At 32.2% G+C, this 14,212-nt stretch overlaps 2 protein-coding genes across 2 annotated transcripts; one reads left to right on the top strand and one right to left on the bottom strand.

The window, feature by feature from the left end:
• Positions 1-2,477: 2,477 nt before the first annotated feature.
• On the top strand, positions 2,478-8,040 carry LOC137813286 (putative receptor-like protein kinase At1g80640). Its single transcript, XM_068615402.2, has 10 exons — positions 2,478-3,025; positions 3,477-3,647; positions 4,013-4,263; positions 4,346-4,478; positions 4,576-4,639; positions 5,246-5,342; positions 5,458-5,560; positions 6,424-6,542; positions 6,621-6,710; positions 7,560-8,040. Exons 1-10 carry the CDS (start codon positions 2,875-2,877, stop codon positions 7,734-7,736), a joined length of 1,356 nt encoding a protein of 451 aa, XP_068471503.1. The 5' UTR covers positions 2,478-2,874; the 3' UTR covers positions 7,737-8,040.
• Positions 8,041-8,601: 561 nt separating this feature from the next.
• ASP5 (aspartate aminotransferase 5) lies at positions 8,602-13,344 on the bottom strand. The gene is made up of 12 exons (XM_068615401.1): positions 13,099-13,344; positions 12,946-13,026; positions 12,813-12,872; positions 11,881-12,072; positions 11,682-11,720; positions 11,504-11,593; positions 11,287-11,395; positions 11,078-11,187; positions 10,569-10,712; positions 10,272-10,438; positions 9,140-9,404; positions 8,602-8,969 (listed from the first exon to the last, which is right to left on the bottom strand). Exons 2-12 carry the CDS (start codon positions 13,021-13,023, stop codon positions 8,838-8,840), a joined length of 1,386 nt encoding a protein of 461 aa, XP_068471502.1. The 5' UTR covers positions 13,024-13,026; positions 13,099-13,344; the 3' UTR covers positions 8,602-8,837.
• Between the last annotated feature and the right edge of the window lie 868 nt (positions 13,345-14,212).

Below are 14,212 nucleotides of genomic sequence, written 5' to 3'. Positions count from 1 at the left end.
ACTTAAATTATATTAATGTTCATAACCTCAAATTTATAAGGTATTTAAGAAAAAAAAATGAGGATTTGATTTTAAAATCACTTAAATTACATTAACTTTTCGGAACTTAAGTTTATAAAATATTAACCGTTTTAGAATTTGAAATTTCTTATGGTTTTGTATTTAAAAAGACATCATAAAATTTATAGAAGAAGGTGTATAATAGAAAAGATAATCTTTAAAAAAAATATATATCATTTACAAAAGTGGCGAATACTAATGGCCATTCTCTAACATGCTTTTTAATACAACATTTGTTAATGGAAATTCATTTAAACTACTGTTAACTAAAATTTGTATCGTGTTTAAACAAATTGTTTGAAACAATAATATAATATATTTTTGTACCGGTATGGGCGAGGCCGACCCCTGGTCTCTTTGACCAAGACCCACCTGGCTGCCCGAGATCAAAGAAACTTGTCTGAGACTTGAGAGACTTGGTTGAGATGACGAGATCGACGGTCTACCTGGCCGAGACGATCAAGGCCAGGTCAAGACCTTAGAAGACTTGACCGAGACGACCGACACCAGGGGAACTTGGCTGACGGCCGACCCATATGACCGTTAATGCTCAAACCAAAGTCAGCGAAGCTAACCCGTCATTAAGAATTAGGTTATGCAACCCTAAGTAGGGTTCACCTCGATAAACGGGCCCAACAAGGTAGGTCCACTAGAATAATATAAATAACATGCATCCCAAGGAGTAAGATATGTCATTTATTATTGTTCACCTACCTGAGAGCAGGAGGACGAGAAGAATCACAATTCATCACCCAACAACCTGACCGACCGAAGAAAGGAGAAGAAGACTTCAATAGTTCTCTAGGTCTCATCTCCCTAGTAGAAACAATTTTAATTATTTTATATTGTATTATGTAATTACTACTATTTACAATATATAGGAAAATCTATCACTATCTTTATTGTAATTACTAAAATTAGCATAATTTGAACCCTAAACTAAAATCAAACATTCGCAATATATAAAAGCATCAACAAACGCTAAAATTAAAATAATTAACATAAGGATTAATACCGCACAATTATTATACCCGAGGAACCAAAAGGGTAATTAATTTTTTTTTAAACTAAAATTAGTTTATACAAACTAATTTATAAAAAAAATCTTCAAAAACTTATTATAACTGAATTTTAACTTAGAAAAACCTTATTAATTTTTATTAATGTTTATCCAGAAATTTATAAGAAAAATTCAATAACAAATTTGTGGGACCATTAAGGTAGTGGATTTACGGAATTATTTGAATTTAAATGATAGTTCCAAATATTAAGTACATAACTGCCATAACAACTATTTGTGTAAAGAAAATCTCACTATAATGATTGCTGGTACTAAAAACAATAATACGTTAATAGTTTGAACAATATGCTTTAATTTGTGTTACTTATTTTTCACCAATAATCTTGTATTAGCTACCAATGATTCCATGGTGCTTTTAAGAAATTTTGGTGACTTTTCTTATCCATGAGAGCTGTGACAATGACGTTTCTGATTGTGAGTATTACCTATTGGAGCTTCCTACAAAAATGAAGAAGGAAAAGATTACCACGTAATTAACCTAATTACATTCATAATTTCCTTTGATTATGACATTTTCGTTTTCAAACCACCTCAATTTTAGGAAAGATTTTCATATGATGTTGGAATTATACATCCCCTAAATATAAATATAATTCGTAATATATAAATGATAGTAAATTTTATCTTGTAAGGTTAAGTTACCTCATCTTATGAATCTGTTTTATAAGATTTACTTGGATTTAAAGTTCACATCATAGTCATTTAAAGTCTATTCTAGGAAAAATTTGTTGGATTTATCAGAGTTTGTTGAACTTATTATAATTTAATATCAAATTAATGCAAACTTCATCTTATAAATCAGTTTTATACGAGATAGACTTAAAATTTATTTTTTAACGAATCTTCTAAAAATACTTATTCTATGTATATTGACAAATGATACTAATAAAATTCAATTCACACATGTTTGAAAATTATTTTGGCTTAAACTTAAAAAAACATAGTATGATTATATGATAATACATTATATAGGTAGATTTCTTCAATCTTCCCACGTCACATGATTAGGGTTCGTCACATGGGGCCGGAATAAAGAAAAATTCAAATTCATTGGTTTAGGTTTTGTTGGAGGCAATTTTGCCAAAAACAAAAAAATCCAAATTAAGTTATGGTTACACCATATTAGCTAATAAATTAAGTTTATAAATTGCTAACTAAAAGTTGAATGTGATAAATTAGTTAATTGAAATAGAAGTATATGACCAAATTAATTGTTAAAGTAATTAATAAATGAATGTCCTAAGTTACTATCATTATTGATCTTTTATTTTCCTTGTTTAAATTTTGGCATTGAAGATTTTGGGTGAAAGGGTTGTTTCTGTCTGACATTGAAAACAATGCACGAGTGCAGATGATAGTGGTGAAGTTGCCCCCACCCTAAAATTAAACCTCATCTGTTCATTGTTGTCCTTTTTCCTTCCACTGAGAAAGCATGAGAAAGACAGTTAAACAAAGAAGAGATAAAGGAGAAAGATGAGACAGAGAATGCTCAAATAAAAAGGGTTAAAAAAGATAACAAAAAGCAAATATTGTTTTTTGGAAGTTTAAAAGAAGAGGTCAAGCCTCAAAGATCTCAAACAAACACTTTCTCTCACTCAGTTGAAGTGGCTACCAAAACTCACTCACTCAGTGTGTGTTGGTGTCTGTGTGTGTTCCTTTTCAGGCACAACAACCTTTTTTTTCCTTCACACATCTATTCTATCTTTATCTTCATGTTTTCTTAGAAAGAAACAATGAAAACGAAGCTTCTTCTTTTGCTTCTCATGCTCCTCCTTGTTCTTCACAAACCCATTTGGACTCTTGCCTCACCATACCCTCTTGCCCCCTCACCTCAAGGTCCACCCTTTTCTCCATTTCCCAATTCAATGTCTGCTTCCTCTCCAGGTTCTCTCCCTCTTTTTCTATGTTTGTTTTATTTTCTTGGTTTACCACTTTTTTTTTGGGGGCTAACATGTTCAGATACTAAATGTAGATACTTTTTTTGATGCAATTTTATGTTTGTGTGTTGCTGTGTCTGATTCATTACTTATGTTTCTGTTCCATTTGATGTCCCTGCCACAATCTGTGTCACTTCTGATGGAGTTGGTATTCAACAGTTTCGAATTTCGAATTTTGAAAATCATGACAAGCACTTAATGCTGATAACATACGTTGTAGCTCATTTTTATTCATTTCTTGGACTTGTGTTTTTTATTGTGTGGATTTGGATCCTGCGCTGCCCTTTTGCTTAAACGCCATTAACTTGTCATTAATGGTTTGAATTTTAATGAATTGGTTATATATTGTTTCCATTATTTGATTTGATGCTCACTGCCATATACTGCATATTTGTCAGCAATTGTGATGGGGGCTGAAGAGCAGCAAATAGATTCGCACAAGAAAATGGTAATTGCTATTGCCGTAGCCAGCACTTCACTTGGTGCAGTCATTTTGAGTGTGTTGTGCATCTGGATTTATCATTCCAAGTACCCTTCAAAATCCAAAGGGAAAAACGTTCAAAGATCAGGTTTTCCCCCTTTTTCTCACAATTCCATTTCTTAGAATCTCAAGAAATTTAGTTTTATTAAACCTTTTTTTTTTTACATTCTTCTGTTTTCACTTTTTGTTTCCTATTTTCTGAAGTTTATATAGGAAATAATGAAAACAGAAAACAATAAATAGTTGTTTCCACTGTTTTCAATACAAACCTTCAAAATCAAGAAATAAAGTTAAAAAAGGCCTTTTTTTTCAAACCAAAAGATCCCTCAGGTTTCTATTTTGCTTCACAAATCACTATTTTGGGATATCAAGGAACTTTGACATTAATTTGCTTTCTTGGTATTGTCTAAGGTTTGTAATTTTTTCCCTTTTTTCTGTAATTTGATTCCCAAGATGCTGAGAAAGGGCTAGCTTCATCACCAACTTTGAGTAAATTCAGCTCTATAAAGCTGGTTGGTAAGAAAGGGTGTGTTCCAATAATTGATTATAAGCAAATAGAAAAAGTCACCGGCAATTACAAGGAAAGTAACATCTTGGGTGAGGGAGGTTTTGGATGTGTTTACAAAGCACATTTGGCTGATAATTTGGAAGTTGCCGTTAAGAAATTGCACTGTGAAAATCAGTATGCTGAGCAAGAATATGAGGTAATCCCTTGCGAATAATTTATTCCTTTTTCTATTTGTTTTTATTATTATATTGAATAGTTGTGCTTATATGAATGTACAGAACGAGGTGGAATTGTTAAGTAAAATTCAACATCCAAATGTAATTTCTCTACTGGGATGTAGCAGTAATGAAGATACAAGGATTATTGTCTATGAATTGATGCATAATGGATCATTGGAAACACAATTACATGGTAAAACATTGTTTTATATGCTTTATTACCTGGGATATTACAAGTGATTAAGATGTAATGAGGTCAGTTATAAAATTATTATTATTATTATTTGAAGGACCTTCTCATGGCTCAGCATTGACTTGGCATTTGAGGATGAAAATTGCTCTTGACACAGCAAGGTGACCTTCCCTAAACAGTTCTTTATCTATCCTCCTATTTGCTTAGAAGCAATGCTAGCTTCACTCTTTTCCATGCACTCTTTTATTATTATTGAAATTTATTGGAAGTCACAAAATAATTAGCATACTTAATGGGTCTTATTTGCTTCTTCCATTTCATTGCTAATGTAAATAAATTCTAAAATTACTGGCATTTACATTTTAGTTTTCTAATAGAGGATGAGTTTAATTGTTTTTTTAAAATAAAATAAACACACTTATGTGTTTTTTAAAATTTGCTTATTTTTAAAGTAAGTAGCAATATTTTTTTTTAAAAAAAGAAGCAAATCCTGCCTACTTCTTAAATAAGTGTTTTTTTTTTTAAATTATTTATTTTTCAAACACTTTTATGTGTAACCAAACTGACCCATAATAATAGTTACTTTTATTTCATTTCTTCCCTGATAATCTTTTTTTAGAATGCTGTTGGTGTGTTAAATTGTTTCCAGCAAAAAGCTATGATAGTGAAGGATGAAGTGTGTTGAAAGAGTGTGAGTGTATTGTTTGCAATTTTTTATTTGGTTTATTGTATCTTTGTTAACATGGTATTTGATTAATGTCAACCAGGGGATTAAAATATCTGCATGAACACTGTTACCCTCCAGTGATCCATAGAGATCTGAAATCTTCTAATATTCTTTTGGATACAAAGTTCAATGCCAAGGTAAAACAAAAAGGCCATGTTCAATTTGCTGCATTTATTATTCTCTTTTTGTACCATACATTTTTATTGTGTTCTCAAAAGCTTCTTTTCTGCCTGCTATTACTGGTGGATTCAGCTTTCTGATTTTGGTCTTGCCATAACCAATGGGACCCAAAACAAGAATAATATCAAGCTCTCAGGCACGTTGGGTTACGTAGCCCCAGAGTATCTTTTAGATGGTATGAACTGAACTCATATCACATATAACTTCATAGCATATGCAATGGTCTGACAAGTTGCTAGATGTTTAATGTGTCCTTAAGCTTTCAACATACCAGATCCAACATAATTGTATTTTGAACACTTGATGCATTAATTATGTAAAGGGTGAGTTTGGAAGTGTGATCTGTGCAAGAAATCCTTACATAACTTAGGTATAATATCATAGATTATGTTAGTGTTCTTTAATTACATACTGTGCAGAGAAAAAATCAAATTTAATTGCAGAACAACACTTATGATACTAATGTTGTGTATAAATGTTTTCCTTTTGTTAATTCTTTTTGGTTAATTAAAAAACCTGATTAACTGTGATGTGAAGATTGATTGAAACTATGAACACATGACCATGATAGTCTTGAACCATTTAATAATTTTTAGATGTGTGCACTTGTGCTTCTCTTGGGAACATCTGATCTGGCAAGTTATATAGATTATTTATTAAATTAATATGTTGTCAGTTACACCTTACGGCCCCATATGCCTAGTTTGCTCCAGCTGCTTCTTGTCTGTGATAAAAAATAATAATGATAATAATAAATGTCCTAAGGGTGGGAACTGAATTTTGTTCTTAGGTAGTTCAATTGGTTCTTGTCTTAGAGATGCGAAACATTGGAAGTAGAATAACTTTGTATTATTCAGTTGAAAACTTTGATATATAAATTATCAAGGGAGACTGTGAATCAAACTACCACACATTAACCATGAGATATAAATTAAACGGATCACTTCTCCAGGGATTTTCTTAGAACATGGAGAAACAGTTATTGCAAAACCTGAACTGTTATCTATTGAGGAAGTTTGATTTTAATTATTTTTGCAGGTAAATTGACAGATAAAAGTGATGTATATGCTTTTGGAGTTGTGCTGTTGGAGCTTCTCTTGGGAAGAAAGCCTGTGGAAAAACTAGCACCAGCTCAATGCCAATCTATTGTCACATGGGTACTGTTTGCTTGATGATCCTGAAATTTAACTGGGTTGGTATTGGAAATGACATGAAGCTATTAATGATGTTTGCAGGCCATGCCACAGCTCACAGACAGACAAAAGCTTCCAAACATCGTGGATCCTGTAATTAAGAATACAATGGACCCCAAACACTTATACCAGGTTTGAGTGCCTCGGAAACACAACTCAGACATATTTTTCCAGTTTATTACTACTTACCCTTTTTGGCCAAGATAATAGTCATAGTAAGAGTTAGCTGTACCATCTTACAAGATTTTTTTTATCAAACTTTATAATTTATGAAGATTGTATTGAATGAAAACTATGTTTAACATCATGAAAACACAAAAAATACTTCATGTTTTCTTCATTTTGAAAATACGAAGATTAATAGAAAGACATTATGTATAATTATTCAAGTCATAATAATACTACCAGTAATAGGTTCATAGTGATAACATTCAATGCATCTGTAGTGATAACAATACAGTTTCTGATCCATTTTCAAAAGATCTGACATTAGTTGAAAGTAGTATAAATTCTACTAAATGAGGTAGGCTTGAAATCCGTATCCTCTCTAGCATCTACACCTACAAGTAGGAGGGTGAAAAACATAGGGTTCATGTGGGACTCACCTGACAAATGAATCCATGTGATTATCTCTCCTTATTGATGCAGTTTAAATCTTTTCTTTGCCACTCTATGTTGCAATCTAGAAATGAACTCCATACTTTTTATTAGGATCAACATGGCTTTTAAGAAACAATAATGTAAGTGAGTAGTGGTTCTCTTATTTATTATTATAATCTCAGGTCTAAACACTTATAGGGGTAGATTAAAATAAGAAAAAATTTAGTTTATGCATAAAATTAATTTGTAGAAACATGACTTTACTTTTAATTTGCAGAAAAAAAATACTTTTTTTTTATATTATTTTTCTTTTGCAAGTGTTCATGAGAAATTTATCACGTAAACTCTGCTTAACTAAAACATTGACCTTGAACTTTGTAGGTTGCGGCAGTGGCAGTGTTGTGCGTGCAACCAGAGCCAACTTACCGTCCCCTGATTGCAGATGTTCTCCACTCACTTATCCCTCTTGTCCCCGTAGAGCTTGGAGGAACACTCAAAGTCACACAACTGCCACAGCAAGTCTTACCTGCTAACCCACATGAGGATTCTAGTCCATGATCAGTTTGAGAAATTACCACTCACTCATAATCCATCAATGATATCTTTTGTCTTACCCAACTAGTGAGGCTTCATCAAGGCTTGATATTACAGAAAGATCCATAACAACACTGGTTTTGTAATAAACACAGCCCGGGAGTGTGACTACAGATAGATTGAGGAAAAGAGTAGGCCTAAATAGTGTATGAGAGCATTGGATTGTTATGATAAATGCGAGTAAATTGGTTTCGCTTTTGTGAAAATATTTGTGTATATAGGATTAGATAATTGAATTGTTCAGAGAGAATCTTATTGTCTTTATTCACTCTTTTGCCATATCAAATTCAACAAACCAGACTACAAATAGTTACATAAACTTCAGAAAAATACTAACAAGGCTCTCCAATACACTCTGTCTGCCATTGTATGTCCTAAAAAACTTAAGCTGTACAGTAAATGTAAAAGAATATGTTAACTTTATTTGCGTTCTTCTAAATTTGATACTACTAAATCAAGAGAAGAATAAATTTTAAGAATCCTTACTAATTTCTTCCCAGCATAACCTTCCAACAAAACATTGTATAAAGGAATTTCAACATGGTAACTTGTCCAGATTCTGTGCAGGTGACGAGACATTCTTGTCTTTAATTCTTTGGTTCAAGTATGAAAACCATATATATTCAATTATTTTCGTTCTTGGATCCAAAATACCTACCTCATCACCATTCACAATAAATGACGAGTGAAATCTCATGATTTCTCTATCAACATAAATGATTCGATCACAATGGAAGGAGGATTTAACAAAAGAAAAAAGATACCGACCAACCACGAAATGACATTATGGCCAATGGAAGTTTGTTACCATGATATTCAGTCTCACCCATATGAAATGAGAAACATACTATAAATCGGTGCTGATTCAACTAGCTTTAAGTCAGACAATCCGACTTGTTATGCGTCAATACAGAGTCAATTTGTTTCAACAAGGTTACAAAATTTCCTAAGGTACTTTGAGGTACATATGTATGACAATTAATTAATGCATACATAAATTATTTTCATGTATCTCACAATCTTTCCGATTGGATATAACACTCACCAAAAATATTTCACCGAGTTTCAGCTGACATTATGATACGAGTCTATAATAGCATCTGCAAGGTATTCACATTTAGCCAACGACAATCCTGCCAGGGAAATCCTTCCGTCCTTTGTCATGTATACATGCCACTTATTTGTCATGTTGTCAGTCTGATAAAACACAATGTATCATTAAAGAGCAACACAGTCAATATAACAACGCAGTAAAATCAAATTACAGATCAATATTCTTTTTGCTAGATTCAATGCAATAGGACTAAAAAATGGTGTATAAAAGCCAAAAGTTGATCACAGGCAAGAAGTAAACAGGAGTCAATTACCTGTTCCTTGTTCAAGCCAGTGAATGAGAACATGCCTATCTGCTTAAGTATAAATGACCAATCTTTTCCACTGTTGTCTTTTGAAGTAATACTATTGTATAGCTGTTGTCTAACATTCTTGATCCTTCCAGCCATCATTTCCATTTCTGCTCTCCATTCATTAAAGAGAACTGGGTTTCCAACAACATCGGCAACAATTCTAGCCCCATGTACAGGTGGATTTGAGTACATTGGTCGGGCGAGCCTTTTCAGCTGGCTCTTTACCCTGCAATAAATAGTTACCACATTGGTCATCAAGATAGAACAATATGATTGCACAAGTGTGAAAAGTGAGCTTAATGTTTATTATCCATAACAGAAAGGTATTTACGCAAGGGGATTGAACTGAAGAGAGGGAGGGATAGGTAGTCGATTCAAGTCTTTGCACTAACAAAAAACTAACATTTGTTGATCCAAAAAACAAAAATACAAGATGTATACATTGCCAGAATCAAGTTAAATCCAAAAAACAAAAACTAACATTAACCACGTACTAAAAGTTCAGAGTATATGCCCAAATACATAACTTTTACTGAGGCATACATTGCCCCAATTAAGTTGAATCCAAGATGTTGCTTTTCTTAAGACAGATCTGGAGATTTTTTGTGACGATTTTAGTAAAGAAAGTATTAGTTCATTTGGGTAAACAACTTAATTAAGAGCTTGTTGAATGAACGCTTACCAAATAAGCGCTTGTATATAATTTGTATCTATAATTGAGAGAAAATAGGGTCAAATTGTTTTCAAATAAATTGCGAGTTGGTTTTACAAAAGCTACCCTGAAGAGTTGATTGAAATAAACTGAAAACCGCTTATGAACATACCATGTGTTGGTTCCATTAACTCTCTCAAAACACTTACGTAAGTGCTTATATCATCAACTTAAAATAAACTGTAAATAAGTTCTTCCAAACACAGCATTAGATTGCAGCTACTTCTTACAACCTTTACTCAATTGATAAAACGATCCGTGTATCTGACTTGAAAAGGGATAAAACTGCAGGGGATGGAAGTAGAAAGATCCAATATTTTTCCTAGACATGTCCATTCAACTTCAGATATGAGAAAAAATGGGAGACTTAATTTACCGTACCTTGCTGCAGATTCTGGGGATGATGAAATCACATTGATTGCTCCAATCCTTTCAGCATAGAGACCAAGATTTTTACTGTATGACTGAGCTACAAGAACCTCCATACCACGTGCAACAAAAAGCCTCACAGAAGCTGCATCTTCGTCAAGGCTTCCACTGGCAAAGCCCTAAAATTAATAAGGGAAATAAGGTTCTAGGTCTCTAAAGATTTAGTCATAATGCTGAATATGTTAATGGTTTTTTATGTGCTATCAAGAAATTTATTAAGAAATAGCTCATTTACCCCAAGATTGGTACCTGGTAAGCAACATCAAAAAAGGGAATGTGGTTCTTTTCTTGAATTAAATCAGCTATTTTTTCCCATTGCTCAGGTGTTGGATCAATACCAGTAGGGTTATGAGCACATCCATGTAGAAGCACAAAAGATCCTTCAGGAGCTGACTGTATAAATGTAGGAATGTACAATTACGTGAGTTCAATCATATATTGGATTGGAGGAATCTTTAAATTAAATATGAATCTGTATTTTTATGTATGCCTTCCTATAACAAGATGACAAGTTACAACTACTAAATCAATGAAGCATCAAGTACCATTACCCTGTAATGCCATGTTAAATCAAAACAATTACACCAGTTGTATTTCAAGTGAAAGATATTTTTGAAAACATGCATTTTACAATGAATATAAAAAAGGGATAAGCGAACAGATAGAATATTCTTCAACATTGATTTCTAATTCAAAGCAGTTATACAACACCGTTCATTGTCCATTTTACTTGCTACGTTCTGGATCAGGAATGTAACCTTTATATCTTCAATCATGCCCTCAAAATCCAAGCCAACTGTCTTGGGATCATAATATCTGTACTCAGACCATGGCACTCTAGCATCATTGAAAATATTCTTGTGATTACCTGCAAGATAATAGTATTTATTACCCGGGTTGTATTGTATGAACTCCCTAACAAATATAAAACTAATATAAACAGAGTAAGCAGTAAAAGAATGCACACCCCAGGTAGGAGATGATATCAAAACTTTAGCCCCAGCAAAATATCTTTCTATCAGAGCTGCAGCTAGCCGCAGAGAACCAGTTCCAGAAAGACCTTGGACAGTGGCAACCTAGATGCAACTGAATAATGTAAGTAAGAAATGGAAGAAAAAAAAAATCATAACCAAGAAATCGCAAAGTCCTTCAAAACTTCTATATTTTCTAAATCAATTACGTACTCTTTGCTGTTTGATTGCTGGGTTGTCTGCTCCAAGTAACAACTCTGCAGTTGCCTTGTTAAACGCAGCTAAACCCTCAATAGAGAGATACTGCACTTACAAGTTAAATCATAGTCAATAACCTAAGAGCCAATGGCACCACAGAACACATAAGCGCATATGCTGTAAATAAAATTACCTCTTTGTTATCCCCCCTCTCCAGCATAAGATTCTCAGCCTAAAAAACGAAGAAGTTCATCTAAATCAACATTAACTCAATTAAAAAATACTTAGGTTTGTGGACGTGAAGCAAAATTAGGAACAAACAGATGGCAGGAGAGTTGTGCAAACTATGTACACTCAAACGACAGCACACATATAAAGTAAGGAACAAATACCTTCTTAACAACATTAAGCACATACGGCTGTAGTTCTTCTGTTCGGTATGCCCCCACTCCAAGATTGAGCTTGACATCACTTGTGTCCGCTTTAAATGCCTCAGAAACTCCAAGAATTGGATCAGGAGGAGCCATAGGTATGCCCTCAAACCGAGAAACATTAACTGCAACAGCCATAACCCGACCACTAGACTGAAACAAAATTGACGGAAATCATAATATATTAGCACACTTGCACGCCAACAGTTTCTGTGCCCTCATTCTCCTTAATCCTCACTAACTACTTTTACACAGCTTTAAAACTGTTCTTCCACCAAGTATGAAATGGAGAATGGGAATATAACTAATCACAATCCAAATTGAATCTTGATTATAAAAAACGAAGTTTAATTTATACACCCCAGTAGGAATTGAATCTTGAATCTTGATTGTAAAGCATCTTTACACAGACAGAGATATGGACATCCAGCAGGAATTTATCTTTTCACCACATCATCGTATTAATAAACATGATGACATGGCAAAGTAGTAAAATCTCATTGAATGTCTGCAAAAGGATGTTTCATACTAATGGCGTATAGAAAATAAACTCCAACAAAAAATTCTGCACCGAGGTTAATTTAACAAATACAAAGTGGCTAAAATATTCTTTTGATCTCTCATCTCATTAATCTCCTAAATTCAAAAAGTTTGATTTGAGTCCATTCAAGTGTCTCTATGTCAGACTTTTGATTTTAAGGTCAGTATAGAGACATCGACACCTGACAAACCACGAGAGATGTCACATGCAGAAAACCAAAACCAACTTAGCTTCCCAATAGACCTACCCAATTGATCATAAAGTAATAACGAATAAAAAATGAACCAACCAAAGCAAAACAAAAACAAATGAATAAAATTGAAGCAACAAAGATTTAGTTTTTAGAACATACCCTTGCATTTGGGAAGGACTTGTTAAATCTCAAAGCGTTGCCTCCAATCTTGGGCTTCCCCTGTTTGACAGCAACGTCAAATCAAAAAAGGGTAATCGTTAAAACCAATGTGGGAACAATGCGAAAGAGGTACCTTGTGGGTTTGGCGCGAGGAGAGAGAATAAGAGGGAGAGAGAGAGTTCAAAGCTGCGGAGAGAACAGAAGAAGCCATCACCTGCAACAGAAAATGATAAGCGATTGCAAAACAAAATCGATACGAAATTGTGGCAGAATCTGTTACACTAACTGTGAAGTGCGGATCTGAGTGTTGTAGAAGTTGAGTAGCGTAGAAAAGACGATGATGCGATGAAGTAGATTCGTTTTTGTGAAACACTTGAAGAAGCTTAGAGAGATAGAATTGAAGAAGGAAACAATGGGCGATGAGAAGAAAGAGAAGACAGTTCTTCCCTTATTGGTTCATCATGCAGAACTTCACAAGTGTTCAATTTAGATAAGTAAGATTTAATAAAAATACTTATTATAAAAATTAATCAATCTACACTCTCTTTTCTCCTTATTATTACATCATACATTTTAGAAAAGATATTAATATAAGATATTAATTATTATAAAATTTATATTTTTGTACTCTTATTAAATATTATGAGCATTTATGTTTTGTATTAGAAAATAGTGAATCAATAGTTTTAAAAAGTATTGTAGATTAATTTAATATATTAGTAACATTTTTTTAAAATGTAAATAAATTAAATTTTGCTATTGATATTGATATGTGTGATTATTTAGTATTTATATTTATATATAAAGAGAATTTCTCATTATAATGTTTGTACATAAATTTATTTTTATTTTTATTTTTATTAATATTTTATTTTAAATATTTCAATCATTTCTTATTTTTAAATATTTACTAAATAACTAATCACTCTTATAATTAATTAAAAACTGTTTTTCTTTTATTTTTAAAACTAATAAGTAAAAAACAAATCGTTCTATAACATTCATAATAAATATAATTATAATTAAGTAAACATATATATTATTTTATATTTTAAAATATATTTCCACTTTAAAATAAAGAATTAATAAAAGTACTACACTTAAGTTAATTAGAATAACTTTTTATTTTTTATTTAAAAAATTAATTTAGAGAAAGATTTTTAAAATTACATATTGTCATGATATGTATCCTTAAATCATAAAAATAGAAGGGTGTTGCATCAGATTAACTATTTCTATTTTTACATACTATATAACTTATAGTAATTTAATTTTAATATTAAATGTGTTATCAAATATTTTATTATTATTTAAATTTTAATTTAAAAATGGTTAAGATGATAAATTATTCCGACGTACACTTTTAAATTAAAATAAAATTTAATTTAAATAATTTATTA

The sequence above is a fragment of the Phaseolus vulgaris genome, chromosome 1, assembly GCF_051622355.1.
Source record: "Phaseolus vulgaris cultivar YP4 chromosome 1, ASM5162235v1, whole genome shotgun sequence".
Taxonomy (NCBI): domain Eukaryota; kingdom Viridiplantae; phylum Streptophyta; class Magnoliopsida; order Fabales; family Fabaceae; genus Phaseolus; species Phaseolus vulgaris.
This window is presented reverse-complemented; position numbering and strand designations above follow the sequence as displayed.

Excerpts from the sequence above, each read along its gene's own strand:
- LOC137813286 (XM_068615402.2), top strand. The coding sequence starts at position 2,875 with ATGAAAACGAAGCTTCTTCTTTTGCTTCTCATGCTCCTCCTTGTTCTT. Across the intron at positions 3,648-4,012 it reads GAAAAACGTTCAAAGATCAG|ATGCTGAGAAAGGGCTAGCT; the intron begins GTTTTCCCCCTT and ends TTGATTCCCAAG. Across the intron at positions 6,711-7,559 it reads ACCCCAAACACTTATACCAG|GTTGCGGCAGTGGCAGTGTT; the intron begins GTTTGAGTGCCT and ends TGAACTTTGTAG.
- ASP5 (XM_068615401.1), bottom strand. The coding sequence starts at position 13,023 with ATGGCTTCTTCTGTTCTCTCCGCAGCTTTGAACTCTCTCTCTCCCTCT. Across the intron at positions 11,721-11,880 it reads TGCTTAATGTTGTTAAGAAG|GCTGAGAATCTTATGCTGGA; the intron begins GTATTTGTTCCT and ends TTCGTTTTTTAG. Across the intron at positions 10,713-11,077 it reads GCATGATTGAAGATATAAAG|TCAGCTCCTGAAGGATCTTT; the intron begins GTTACATTCCTG and ends ACATTTATACAG.